This window comes from Podarcis raffonei, chromosome 11, assembly GCF_027172205.1.
Source record: "Podarcis raffonei isolate rPodRaf1 chromosome 11, rPodRaf1.pri, whole genome shotgun sequence".
Lineage (NCBI taxonomy): Eukaryota > Metazoa > Chordata > Lepidosauria > Squamata > Lacertidae > Podarcis > Podarcis raffonei.
In genome coordinates this window covers 22,836,718-22,851,969 of record NC_070612.1, presented here as the reverse complement: position 1 = coordinate 22,851,969, position 15,252 = coordinate 22,836,718, and the positions used below count along the sequence as shown (strand labels likewise).

General features: G+C 42.0%; 1 protein-coding gene across 2 annotated transcripts in view; it reads left to right on the top strand.

The window, feature by feature from the left end:
• The window catches only part of PLPP1 (phospholipid phosphatase 1), an 87,062-nt gene that overhangs the window by 36,923 nt on the left and 34,887 nt on the right, over positions 1–15,252 (top strand). The window contains exons 2-3 of one of the 2 annotated variants that reach the window (XM_053409268.1): positions 422–573; positions 7,542–7,822. In XM_053409268.1, coding sequence (XP_053265243.1) covers positions 422–573; positions 7,542–7,822 — 433 coding nt within the window. The remainder of the gene's footprint in view (positions 1–421; positions 574–7,541; positions 7,823–15,252) is intronic. The other variant, XM_053409267.1, reaches the window with a different exon arrangement.

Sequence of the window (15,252 nt, the reverse complement as noted above, 5' to 3'; positions counted from 1 at the left end):
ACATTGTCTCCTCCTGCTTTGGCATCACTTATCATTCCATTTCACAAGTGTCCCTGTGTAGAAAAGTTGTCTTGGGATGAAGTTGCAAATCTGGTCTGCTTATGGGCAACAAGCTAACACTGAGGGCACTGGAGTTGCCATAAAACTATATTGAAGAGCACTAATTTTACAAATTGAATGTGCACTCACCACACTTGTGTGGGTGGAGAGATGCTGGAAAGCTCCTCCTGTTCCCTTTGTAAAAATTTTATTCTGCTAAAAGCCTTTAATGCATCCATTAAATCAGCATGTAAAGGTGAAGTGGTACTATTTGCTGCATGTCTCCTTCACGCTCTTGCTTACTGCTCTGGATGGAAAGTGCTTGGGGTTAAACCTTTTTGAAATACCCTGTGTAAAATAATTATCTTATTCTTTTTGCTAGTTGGCTTGCCTTTTGCAATTCTGACTGCGAGGAATACTCCCTTCAAACGAGGAGTGTTCTGTAATGATGAATCCATCCAGTATCCTTACAAAGAAGACACCATTTCATATGAATTATTAGCGGGGATAATTGTTCCCTTGGATTTAATTGTTGTAAGTTTCCAGCTCATTTTCCTCCATTACATTGCATTTTAAAAAGTTGTCATACCTTGTTTGCTATTGGGTAACATGATGTCAAAGGAGAGCACTCTTCCTGACCTGGAAGAAAGAAGTTTAAATTCTTAGTGAAAGCGAAACTGAGCAATAATACTGTAATGACATTGCTCCATGGCTAAGCATTTATTTAGAAAAAATTGCCTAATGTTAAGGTGGATTGACATTCATATTCAGACATTGAAAAACAATGTTTATTAATGCTTTTTATCTTACTCATTTGCATGTAAAGCCTGCTGCATTCTAAAACCTCAGAGCAGCTAATGCAATATTTAAGCACCCACTTACATATAGATACATACACTATCTACTTTAGACTCCAAATGGAAGAATTGAAAATCAGGACCCACTGCTTGCTCTTAAAAGCCAGCTGAAATAGGATACCGTAATCCTGCTGTGTTTTCAAAGCATGGGTAAGGGAAGAAGTTCTAAAGTTCTGGGACATCTGGGGAAACAAAAACAGCCTCATGATAAGAACATGTTAAAACTGGATCCAACTAAAGAGAGCAAAAATGAACCTTGAATATTTTGCTCTTTATTTAATATTTGATTGGTAGTCTTGAGCTTGATACAAACATTTTTTATCTATGTATCTGTCCACCCTAATTCCATAACATTTCCATTAACTAATATATCCATCCCAACCTATCTTCCTATGGCTCCACACAGGCATGAGGAGAATACAGTGGTACCTCGAGTTAAGAACTTAATTCGTTCCAGAGGTCCGTTCTTAACCTGAAACTGTTCTTAACCTGAAGCACCACTTTAGCTAATGGGGCCTCCTGCTGCCACGCGATTTCTGTTCTCATCCTGAAGCAAACTTCTTAACCCGAGGTACTATTTCTGGGTTAGCAGAGTCTGTAACCTGAAACGTCTGTAACCCGAGATACCACTGTAGTTTAAGCCCCCTAATGGCTCCCAAAAGACAGTTTTAGGCTGTTAGATGGTGCCCTTAGGCCAGTGGTGGCCAAACTTGGCCCTCCAGCTGTTTTACAACTACAATTCCCATCATCCCTGACCACTGGTCCTGTTAGCTAGGGATAATGGGAGTTTGTAGTCCAAAAACAGTTGGAGACCCAAGTTTGGCCACCACTGCCTTAGGCAGTTTGATTCTCTCTGCCTTGCCCAGGGCTATAGAGCAATAAATTAAGATAAGATGGACTTTCTGCAGGAACCTAGATGATATACAGTGGTACCTTGGGTTACATACACTTCAGGTTACAGACTCCGCTAACCCAGAAATAGTACCTCGGGTTAAGAACCCGAGGATGAGAACAGAAATCGTGCTCCAGCGGCACAGCAGCAGCAGGAGGCCCCATTAGCTAAAGTGGTGCTTCAGGTTAAGAACAGTTTCAGGTTAAGAACGGACCTCCGGAATGAATTAAGTACTTAACCCAAGGTACCACTGTAGGTGCCTTCTTTCTGGGGCACCTCAATTTTACATGGTATGGATTTACCTTGTATGCTCTCCCACAGGTCCACCCCCCCACACACTCAAAAGGCCAGTTTGCCCACAGCTGGGGGTGTCAAGCCTTCTGTTGACAGGCTGCTTTCCTGATCTAAATCACGACCCAAAGCTGCTGTTCCCACTGCAGATGAAAAAATGCGGGGACAGCACTTCAACTAGTGTTCTCCACATCCCTGTAAAGCTAATACTGCTCATGTGATTTTATTTCAGGAAAAATGGCATAGAGGAAGGGTTAAACATGCCCCGCCTGCCAAGCAATTCATCAGGGTCCTCATGGTTGCCTTTAAAATAATAAAAAAAATGGACATCTTATCACATTTTTTACATGCCATATATGTTTGCTATAGACCAAGCTATTTCTAGTGAAGTTTTTCCTTTACTGGGAAATTGATTGTGCTATAGTTAGCTAGAATGTGGTCATTTGCTCAGGTGTACGGAGCAGTCAGTGCTAACTTGTAAAAGTAGAGCCAAAGTTGCTATTTAGACAAATTGCTAACTTGGTTGCAACACAGATGAGAAGGTGAGTTTGTAATTCTTATTTTTCTCTCTCCCTCTCTCTCCCTGCCCCTCAGTTCCAGCAAAAATAAACTTGTCTGCAGCCTTCTTTGTTCAGAGAACTCATTTCCTTCCAGTGTCTCTAGTTATTTTTAATGCTCCCTGTTCTAAAAGCAGTTTCAACACTTTTCAGCCAAGGATGATCCTCAGTGCTCCATGGGCATGATCAAGAGTAAAGGCAGTGTCTGGTTATTTCTTGCTTATGCTAGACAATTAAAGAAACAAACCTGATGGATTTCTAGCCTTTTTTTTGAAAAAAATAATGAAGCTTGAAATGTGTCAAGCCCTGATGACTTGCTTCGATCCACATGTGTTGGAGGTTGAAAACCCAGAGAGAGAATATTCTATCCAGCTCTTCGTTGCAAGCAATTTCAGAGCCGGTGAAAAATTAAAAACCTAAAACACCTGCATAAAGCACTATAACAACAGAGCCAAGCAAATAATAGCCAAAATCATTTTTGGATGGAGGTGTGCAGCTGGTTCTGGATAGAGCTACACTCCCCCTGAAGAGTCAAGTACACCACCTGGGACTTCTCCCAGACTCACTGCCTTCTATTTAAGAAAGTACAGGTGACATTGGTGGCCAGAAGTACTTCTTACAAGCTTACTGCTGCACCTGTCAAATCCATGGATTTAGCCGCAGTGACGTACGTCTTGGTTATGCCCAGGCTAGATTGCTGCAATGAACTCTTGAATACTGTTTGGAAATAGCACAGAATGTGGGAGCCAAGCGTTCTGGTTCTGGTTACAATATGAGGTAGCTTTGACTCATTCAATTGGCTTCATCTTTCAGGTATTCTAGAATGAATGATACAACTGCTAGGGCTTGCGTATACTTCACAGGCAGGTTTTAGTCGTTGTTTGAGGACTATCCCTGCCTCTGGGTCTGGTCTTGACCAGACAGATACTGGAATCAGCAAGAGATACCCACATGACCTGAAGGTGCTGCTGTGCAATGCCAGGTCAATGATTCATAAGTCCACTGCCATACATGACTTGATTGTGGATGGAGGACTTGACCTGGCATGTGTAACAGAGACTTGGTTGGATGAAGCAGATGGGCCTGTCTTTGCTACTGCTTGTCCACCAGGTTTCTCTTAACGCACAGCAAGCCAGGCCTTGTGGGCGGGGAGGGGGGGGTTGCAGTGATTTTTAGGAAGTCATTAGTTTGCACCAGGCATCCTATCGAGAAGACCCAGTTCTCTGAGTGCATGTTCTGAAAGTTCGGCAATAGGGGCAGTACAGGATTCCTTTTGGTGTACCGACCTCCCCGCTGCACCAAGGATTCCCTGCCCGAGCTGCTTCAGGTTGTGGCGGATGTTCTCCTGGAGACACCTAGTTTGGTTGTCCTAGGGGATTTTAACATCCATGCTGACACGACCTTACAAGGGGCCGCTCGGGACTTTGTGGAAAGTATGGCCTCCATGGGGCTGTCCCTGAATAGGTCTGGCCCAACTCATAGCCGCGGACATGCCTTGGACCTGGTGTTCACCTCTATGGATTTTGGTGATCTGACACTAAGTAAAAGCGAAACTAAAGAAGTGCCATGGTCAGATCACTTCCTGGTGCAAGTGGATTTCTCCGTGACCCTTCCCCTCTGCAGGGAGGTGGGACTGATTTGGATGGTCTGCCCCCGCCACTTAATGGATCCAAATGGTTTCCAGAGAGTGGTAGGGGATGTTTTATCCCATGTTGATGGCCTTTCAGCTGATTCCCTGGTGGCCTGCTGGAATGTGGAGTTAACCAGGGCTATTGACTGTTTGGCTCTGAAGTGGTCTCTCCGATTGCATGGAGCCTGGACAACCCTGTGGTTTTCCACAGATCTGAGGGCAATGAAACAATTGCTGAGACAGCTAGAGCACCGGTGGCAGATAACTCTTTCTGAATCTGAACGGACACGGGTTAGAGCTCAATGTCGAGCTCAATGTCAAACCAGGAAGAGGGCCTTCTCGGTAGTGGCACCCACCCTGTGGAACGCCCTCCCACCAGATGTCAAAGAGAAAAACAACTACCACATTTTTAGAAGACATCTGAAGGCAGCCCTGTTTAAGGAAGCTTTCAGTATTTAATAGACTGTTGCATTTTAATATTCTGTTGGAAGCCGCTCAGAGTGGCTGGGGAAACCCAGCCAGATGGGCGGGGTATAAATAAGAAAATGAAAACATTAAGGCACCTGGCATCTTAAAGCTTTTAAGAACTGAGGCTCCAATTCTGTAGAGTCACCATTATCATTAGTATAACTTGTTGCCTTTTAAGTCCAGTATAATTAGGCTTGCCATTGGGGCTGACCTTACCATTGGGTGAGTGAGGCAACTGCCTGGGGTGGCAGGGAGTGGCGGTGAGATGTTGGAGGACAGGTGTGTGGGCCACATTCATTGTCTTCTGTTGCCTAAGCTAACCTGCTGCACTCAAGTATCATCATCATCACTGTTGGAGTAAAATTCAACAACCACTGGTTATTTTCTGTATATGGAACTTGCCAGGGTGCCATCCAGTCCTTGAGACAGCAAAAATACAGTGGAACCTTGGTTGTCAAACGTAATCTATTCCGGAAGACCGTTTGACTTCCGAAATGGTTGGCAATTTCAATGGAGAAAATTGAGAAATGTGCCTCGGAAGCTGTTCAACTTCCAAGGTGTGTTTGAAAATGGAAGCAATTACTTTCGGGTTTTCGGTGTTTGTAACCTGAAGCGTTTGTAACTCGAGGTACCACTGTGTTTACTAGGATTTATTTTAGAAAAGCTAGATCTCTGACTAGCCCCTTTTTCCTTTAACAAAGGTGACATTAATATACTTTGTGTTGAGAAATGTACCAGTACCATGGTATGTGCCCTTACCAAGCAAATATTCGCTGGTTTGAGATTTGTTTTCAGCCCATGACTTTAGCTTCCTTAAATCCACTAACTTACCTGAACTGTAGTAGGGTATGAGCCAAATATATTAGGGAATCTGCCTGGTAAGGAGGCAAAGCTCAGAAGCCCCCTAAGATTTGAAAATAGCTATTGGTGACCACAGTATGTGGAAGGGTAGAGATTTAACTCTTGTCATAAGTCTGCATAATTATATTGAAATTAAATGTTTATAAACTACAAAACAATGGAGTGGCTCTGATGTTAACAATTAGATAAGCACCTGCCCTGAAACTCTCTCAAGGTGGTAACCAAGCAACACCCAATAAATGTGACCAAGCACCTGAAACCAATCTCATGTCAAGCACCTTGCCAGCTGCATTAAAGTCAGTGAGGTCATTGTATGTCATCAGTTTGAGAGGAGGCATCACCCAAGATCACATTGGAATTTCTTGGAGCAAATGTCCTAGGGCACCTCCTAAACCAGCTTCCAAGAATTCTGTCTCGGATGACTGGTATGCATGTTACTGGAAGGTCTGTATACAAATGAGTTACCCTGTGGGGCTGATGGAAGCACAGAAAGCAGCCGTGCTCAAATATATAACTGTTCTCAGGTGGGTTGTCTGGCATGTTACATAGCATATCACACCATGTTTTGCATAAATTTATCACTGAGAATGCTGATCCTGACTATTTTGTAAAGACTCTGGGAGGCCTGAGGGGCTGCTTTCTCACTGCATCAGTCAGTTTTCTCAGTGTTGTTGTGGTTACCTTCTTGTATGAGGCCTAGAATAAGTGCTTCCATTGCCCACCCACCCCTCCGAAAGAAAGGAAAGCAAAACTGAACTGGGTCTCCCACGGCTAGCGGATAGCTTCCTGAAGCCTGGAGAGTGAGAGGGGTCGGTGCACACCGATCCCCCTCGCTCTCCAGGCTTCAGCGAAAGCCTGCATTCGCCCCATAGGGTGCACACACATTTCCCCTTCATTTTTGGAGGGGGAAAAGTGCGTCCTATAGGGCGAAAAATACAGTACTTATAGTCCATGTATGTTGTTAGCCTCCAATTCACATAATCTCTGACACTGGCTAAACTGGCTGGGGCTGTTGGGAATTGCAGTTGAATTCCCACAGTTTCCCCATCCCTGCCTTAACTGGAAATTACCCACTTGTGATTCTCTAACCCTGCTTGTGGACCAACTACTGTTTAGAATTGTTTCCTATTCTGTTGTGCACAGACTTCTATTTTAAGAGGAGAAACTAAAATTAGTCCCAGTTATGAAACAACAAGCATGAATGCTTCTCATGCAACCAACTTGCTTAAATTTGAACATCACCTCCCCCATAACAGTCAAGTTACAAAGCTGTATCTTCCTGTAGATTTCCAAATCTAGCACTTTTATTATTGTTTCAGTAAAGCTTCACATCCTGGAGGAAGGATGCTCTTTCAAAATATTCCATTTTGCTGAAACATGGGAGGTTCCCATGTTAAAATCTGGCCTTTAGCAACCCTGGCAACTGTGCTCTCGTCTAACCCTTTAACTTGGTTCCTGAGTTTCCAGAATGATCACGTTCTTGGCAAAGAAACTATTTCTTTTGAGTAGAAGGTTAAGAATGAGTGGAAACTTGATGAGGAATAAAATGTGCTGTGTCCTGTGGTGCTACTACTGGGTCTTTTGTGAAGTAGTGTGGGAAAGGTTGTTATCTCTGGAAGAAAAGGTGAAGGGTTGCCTTCCATTCATTCATTAAACATTTGCTTCATAATCAAATGAGGAAAAAACAGAGGTTCTTGTTTACTTCAGTGATTTTTGGCTCAGCCATTCGAGACATCCAAATGATTTCCAGAAATTGTTTGTTCTTTTTATTATTACTTAAAATTCACATAGTCAAAAATCAGATTTACCTATCCTGAAAATCAATAAAATGAACTAAGAAACCCCGCCATATTTACCCATGTACGGAGCAACTTTTATATCAGATATAACATTTTAATGGTGTTTCTTTAACTCATGTCTTTCTGGTTTCTTTTTTTCTATTTCAGATAATCATAGGAGAGGCACTTTCTGTGTATTACAACCGCTTGCACTCCAATTCATTTGTGCGGAACAACTATATTGCCGCTCTTTACAAAGCCATTGGGACATTCATTTTTGGCGCAGCTATTAGCCAGTCTCTTACGGACATTGCCAAATACTCTATAGGTAGATTGAGGCCTCACTTTCTGGACATATGTGTACCAGATTGGCCACGGATCAACTGCAGTGCTGGTTACATTGAAAACTTCAAATGCCTTGGAAACAAAGCAAAGATTAATGAGGCGAGGTGAGTCTGTTAATTTAAGATATTTTGGCATGAAGACTTGTATGATGAAATTTCCTGGCAGAAGTGGAAATTCTAACTACTTTCTAAGTGGGGTACTGATCCCAGCAGAAGTGAGTTTTGTGGTGATGATGTACTTGAAGTATAGCTCAGTGTATGAACTCATATTTGTCTACTGTCAGCACGCAGAATGTATTGCTGAGGTAAGTGCTTCCATGAACGAAAAACACATTTTCCTGAATTCATTATGTTAATTGATTTCAAATAATTACAAGCTGCTGTAGTTGCTGTTAGTCCACATATTAAGATTTCAGTGATGCAGCACTCTCAGCTGTACAAAGAGTGGGAAGCAAATCCTGTAACATTATTAAGGCTTGCATCAGTATTTTGGTCACAAGTTGTCCCTTTTGATGTAATGGCATCATCAAGAGCAGGAGGGCACAGGTAAGTATAGGATAAGCTGCGGCAAAACAAGTTTGAAAAATGAGAGGACAGAAGTTTGGGCAGAAGATTTGTGCCAAAAGTACTTCTTTGGATTACAGTTCTTGAAACTAGAATGGAGTTGGTTATATTTAACCTGGACAATTAGGAGGTGATATGATAGCCAAATGATACGATAGCCATATTTAAATGTTTGAAGAGGTGTCATGTAGATTGTGGAACTTTTTTTTCCTTTAGCAGGCTCAAATGAGTAGAAAGGGGATTTTGACTAAGCCTCAGGAAGACTACAGCTGTTTGACTGTGGAAAATCATCAGAAGGTGGTGTCTACTCTTTCATTAGCAATTTTTAAGCAGAGGCTGGAAGGCCACCTATGAGTGATGCTTTGCAGCAGTTTTTTCTGCATTAACAAAAGGGGTATGTGATCTTTGAGGTGCATTCCAACTGTATGGGAGATTTCCACCATTAGTTAAAGTAGACCTATTGAAAGCAATAGACTTAACTTAAAACATTGGTTTACATTAGGTAAGGCTTTGCAGTCCAAAAGTCTCTACATCTCTGGATGTAGTCAACAACTGTAATGTCTTAGTAAATAAAGATCAGCATAATTTTTAATAATAAATATTGGCTGTTGTGCTTGCCAGTAAAATGAAGTTCATTCTAAAACAGGCAAGGGTTTCATGGTATAAAACTGAATTGAAATGGTGGCAGCACTTCAGTAAGGGGTTGGCAACCTGCAGGATAGCTGCGCTTGTGGGAACTGTTGGTTTCCTGTTAAACCCCAGCCAGCAGCCAAGGCATTTAAGTAGTAAAAACTTAATCATTGTGTTAAATGTTTTCTTCAGGTTAGACATATAATTATATTAGTGGAACTATATGATTAGAAAGGTATGTGTACTCATGTACCGTTAGAAAATTGAGTTCGGATTTGGAAGAATATTATTTGACTTAACTCTCTGTCTGAATTTTAAGAGTCTCTCTCTCTCTCTCTCTCTCTCTCTCTCTCTGTCACACACACACACACACACACACACACACACACACTGAAGGGAGCATGACTGGTTTGCCTGCACATGGCACCAAGTTTTGAGGGCACTGCAGCAATGACTTAGAACAGAAGGCAAGGGGTGGGGTGTGTGCTGAATACCACTGGTGAAGTTTGAAAGCCCAGAGTCCACTGCTTCACCTAATGCATACTGGCTGCAACCATTTTGTGCAGGGGTTCCGTTCCTGGCCCCCACACGCATAATCTCATTCTGCCCTGTTACGCCTCCAGTACATTCTGCCCCGTTTTGCCCTCTTCTGGGTCCAAAAGGACCCACACATTGGTGGTTGCGTGTCAGTTGGATGCACGCTGCCTGTATATATTTCATTTGATGTGTGTTATAATTAGGACTTTCAGGGAATCTGAACTGAGAGATGTAATGAGCCTTTAGAATCTTGTCTTTCTAAGGGACCTTTTGTAGCAATATTTTATATTTTAAGGGCATCATACCAGAGGAAGACTTTGAACTGATAGCTCACCTATTAACAACAGCTTAAAAGGTGATTTGTCAAAACTGGAAAAGCTCTATGTCACCTTCAATCTTATCTAATTTGGGAGATAATTATATTGGGTCTTTTTTGGACTAGTGGACATATATTTTGAGTGTTATGTGCCCCAGTCACACAATGGCTGCTACTGTGGAGAAGGGATGTACTGGCAGAAAACAAAATTAGAGTGCATTCATTGTTCTCCACCCCCATCCCTGGGCAACCTCAGGTTTACCACAGGAAGTCAGCAGTTAAAGGCTTAACAACACTGTTTTTGCCAACGCCAATCCTAAACCAAAGGCTAGGCTGCCATCTTGTACAAAGACATTTATGAAGTAGCTATGTTTACCATTGCACTTTAAGTAACTATGCAGTTAATTCTTAATGAATACCCAGACATCAGCTCCTGTACAATAGGAGACATGTCCCAACTTCTTTGCAAAATTTTCGCGGTGGCCATTTGAGGAGAGGGTTCTTTCACATTCATCCATGCTTACTGTGTAAGTAGTTTCCTCTGTAGTGGAAAAGCACATTTCCCCCAGCTTTATAAAAACACATGAGATCCAAATGGCATTCTTACACATGAAGGAAGCAGCTTTGCAGTGTACAATAGGGGATGTGAACCAAATGCTATTGGCTTCCAACTCTCATTAGCCCCAGCCATCAGGGCCAGTTCACAGAAGATGGAATTTGTAGTCCATCAACACCACAGGTTCCTCATCACTTTAAATCAGTTACATATAGGGCACTCACTACAGCTACAGAGATTAGCATAAACTAAATCACATTCTCTTTTTAAAAAGAAAGAAAAAGGAGAGGTTTAATTCATGAGTATCTGGAAAGAGAATCATAAAACCAAGTGCTCAACCTGTAAAAGGTTCTGTGATTTCTCTTATCCAGGCAAGATAGTCCTCTGTGAGAAGAGTATAGATACCAGGGTAGCGTTGATTTCCACATTCTGATTTAGCACCAAAGGAGACAATGCCTCTTTGCTTCCCATTGCATATCAAAGGGCCACCAGAGTCACCTTGGGAAAAGATTAAACGGAGACATGTTACCATTTTGAAGTGAGTTCCACTGAATTTAGTGTGGCTGGCTCTTAGCAAGTGTGGATAGGGGTGCAACAGGACATAATAATCACATGCATATTTAATCAAAACTGTTTGCCTAACTTCAAATTTAGTTTGGAAATTCTTGAGTAGGGATATGCTTTTTGCTTTCCTCCTATTCACGAGTTTTTGTTCATTAACTTTTAGAATTGCAACCCTAAATATACATTCCTACAAGTAAGCATCTCATAATATATTGGAACCTATTTCCATGTAAACATGTGGATTGCACTGCAGTTTATTGTACACTTCTTTCAATATCTCATAGACACACATGTGACTTTGATTAAATACAAATTTATTTATCTGTCAAACAGTGGATAGCTTTTTTAAGGAAGACAGAATGGGTAAATAAAAACACTCTTACCACACAAGCATCTTTTCCTCCCTTGTCATCTCCTGCACACAACATGTTACTTGTCACATACATCGAATGCTTATAGTGATTCTCATCATTGCAGACACTTCTCTGAATAACAGTGACATTAACTTCACGAAGCATAGTGGATATATTCCTGCTTTTGTTATCAGTAATTCCCCACCCAGCTACTAGACATTGTGTTCCTCCCTCAACATCATTGGAAGTGCTAGGAAGCTCAATGCATTTGACATGTTGGTCAATCTTCGCACTTTTCTCCATCTTAAAGGAATCATAAAGGGAAATAGTACTTATAAACAGAGCACAATTGAATAATCTCATTTTAGACTTCCTTTTATTTTATAGTACATTGTAAGACCTATAACATATTTGTAATATAATGTACAACATTTGTTTCTCCTAATGATTCAGTGACAAACAGGTAGCGTTACTACAGATGATCAAAGAATCAGGAATTAACAGTTCCAAGATCAGAAAGCCCTACCTGCTTAACTACACACCCGCACCTGCACAATATTACTATTATACTATATGATAATGAGTTATCTAAATGATTCAGCCTTCAGCTACTTAAAAAAATAATCTGTAGGAGAAACCAATCATCAGTCTCTAATGACATGTCAGTGGCGCCCATTGGACTTGGTAGAGCTGAGGGCTGGGAGACCAACAGTAGGTGGAGCCAATGACAAGCAGAGCCAACTAATTCTATTTTTGTATCCATCCTTGTTGCTGAGTTCCACAAGGGCAATATTGAGACTAAAGAGGAGGAAGCTCTGCTTTACGCTTCTTGTAGAAGTTGCTTAAGCTCAGGCTTTGGCAAGTCTCTCAGGAAAACTCATATAACTAAGCAGGCTGAATAAGAACAGCCAGATGATGATCACTAATTTTGCCAAAGAATAACACTAACACTTTCCTATGCTTTCTAGCTGAATAACCAACTAAGGCTGTATTATGTTTCCCATTGAACTCCGTGGGGCTTACCTCTGAGTAGACACGTGCATTGATTACACTGTTGCCTATTTAAAATTTAAGGCATCCAATTCACTTGACAAGAAAGATATTTAGAAAGATAAGTATAAAATTTATATTTTGCCCCCAGAATATTCACATTCCATTTAAAAGTACCTTCAAAAGCATAATATCATTTTCCATTGTCTTTTCATTATACAGTGGTGCCTCGCAAGACGAAATTAATTCGTTCCGCGAGTCTTTTCGTCTTGCGATGTTTTTCGTCTTGCGAAGCACGGTCCGTTGCAACTGCGCCTCTTCAAGCGGCTTTAAGAAAAAAGCGAACAAACTCGCAAGACGTTTTCGTCTTGCGAAGCAAGCCTATAGGGAAAATCGTCTTGCGAAGCAACGCAAAAACCGAAAAACCCTTTCGTCTTGCGCATTTTTCATCTTGCGAGGCACCACTGTATTGTGGGTGACCATATCTTCCTATAATTTTAATGCGTTGTTGTTGTTGTTTTCCAGTTAGTGAATGAGCACCAAGAAAAACTATTGCTTGTGGAATTGATTTTTTCCTTTCTTTTCTGAAAAGATAAAAAAGATCAAAGATTTGGTCAACATTTGCTTCTAGCAAGTGCATTAATATTTGTTTTGCACTCTCCTGTGGCTTTACACAATATTCTTGAGTCTGTGTTGTCATACAGCACATTTCACACTCTGCATAGTGCATACTTAGGCTGCAGTCTGAAACATACTTACTTAGGAGTCAGCCCCACTAGACACAATGGCCCTTCTGAATAGACGTGTAAGATTTTGCTGTTTTTTATCCATTTTGAACTTAATCGTCTATATAAATAGTACAGGATATAATACCCCATTGTTTACTGTGTGGTTGAGAAGCCAAAGTCTACTGGGCATTGCACAGAAAGGTATGAATGGAAAGCCAGCATTTGTTTCCTGATACAGAATACGTCATAATATCTGAAAGACTGCCTCCTTCCCAACAGATGCTCTTGGCTGTTAAGATCAGTAGAGATTCCTCTTGGTAGTGCTGCTGCCCATAGAAGTTCAACGGATGGTAGCCCAGAAGATGGTATTCTCTGTAGGAGACCTTAAGCCAGAGGTTTTCAACCTTTTTGAGTACACTGCTCCCTTGACCAACTACATTCTTTCTGCGGCATCCCTGTGGGGCTCAGGAGTCCAGTTATGTCACCCTTGTCTGCAGAGCTGGCAGCCTCTCATCCTTTTTTCAAACACACTCCCTTGTGGAGTGTTTCCTCAGCCTCCTCTTCCCCTCTCCTTGGGAGTCCTCTGGGCAGCCACAGTTGCCGCCCCTGGTCTCTTAGCTGCTGCCACCTGCCCCAAAGGTAGCTGCCTCCTGACACTGCCCCATAGGGGCCTGGGAAGCGCTCCCTGGCCAGCCCCACAGACATCATTCACTGGGGGAGTTTGTAGCCAGGGCTGCTGCAATGATCAGCTGTGCAAGCCTTTGGGAGGCAGGGATGCAAGAGGGCATCAGAGGAGGAAGGGAAGGAAAGAGGGACAGAAGCCAGTGTTGCTCACAGCACCCCTGGCCATCATTCAAGGCACCCCAGGATGCCACAGCACACTGGTTGAAAACCACTGCCCTAAGGTGTGGAATTCCCCCTCAAACAGAGGTGCATCTGACTCCTTCATTGAATAGCTTTGGCCTTTGAATTGACCTGAAAAGATTTTTCACCTGGGGCCCTCTTGGAATATCCTGGGGGCCCCTGGGGGGTATATGGCCCCCGTTTGCAAACACTGCTCTACACCTATCAAGTTAAGACTTCTAGAAGTTAAAAGCAGCTACATTCACTCAATATTTTTATAAAGTAGTTCATTAAATCTTCTCCACTATTACAACACTATGAACTTGGGTCCATAAAAGGTTCTGTTCCCCCGTCCTTGAAATCAAGCTTGAGGAACTCTGGAGAAGTTATTTGCAGGACATTGCTGGCTGATAAAACATCTTCACCACTTCTCTTGTAAAATAGCTGCCACAGCTTTGTACCAGTAAATTACCTACAGGTTTCAGTATATTGACTAGCACAGTAACCAAGCTTGGGGGGGGGGATGTTACATTCCTACTGGAATCATCTTCATCGATCATAATGAAGTGTTGACTTGCACATGTGATGTGAGCCATTACAGATTGAACACCACAGATAAAGTGTGCACATTGAGCTGTGAGTTATCAAGTTAATCCTTCAAGCACTGGAAAATCAAATTTATGTGCATGCCTTTGTGAATCAGCCACAAATACTAAGTAGTCAAGGGACATGCAATTGTGTGTCCTTTGTAAAAAGTGTTAACTTAATAATAATCTGCACTGCTTTGAACTTGGGACCACAAAATGAAATGTTACCCAGATTTTCAACCCGCACTGCAATATCACATTGCACTTAAGTCACGAATCCATGATTTACTGCAGAGTGGCTAATGACCTGTGGCCTTTTGGATGTTGCTGGATTACAACTCCCATCATTACTGACTATACTGGCCATGCTGGCTGAGGCTGATGAAAGTTGAAGTCCTGCAACATCTAGTCTTGAGTACCACAAGTTACCCAACCCTGATCTACTGGATTTTCTTGCCATTCTCATTTTCTTGGATCTTACAGCAGGCAGCTGCTACTAGCAGCTCACACTAGGAGGCAAAGGCTGTGACCTGACAGAATAACAACTAAAGGGCTTGCCTAAAGGGCCATGCAAAACTATACCAGGAAGAACTTTGAAGAATAGACATACTTCTCTATACTTACGGAAAACAATGAGCTGCTGTTAACACCCGGTTCCTTTTAATCAAAGTACCTCCGCATAAGGATGTGTTACCTTCAACACGTATAATGAGGGCAGCCATATAAGGTCTTGAGTGTGGAACTGATTCTTTGCCCCCAATTATATCTGTAGCTTGACCTAAGTAGAAATAAGACACACTAATCGAATTGTGTTATATATGCTGTGCTTCGGATTAAAGGTTAATGTAATTGTGTTAAAGCACATGC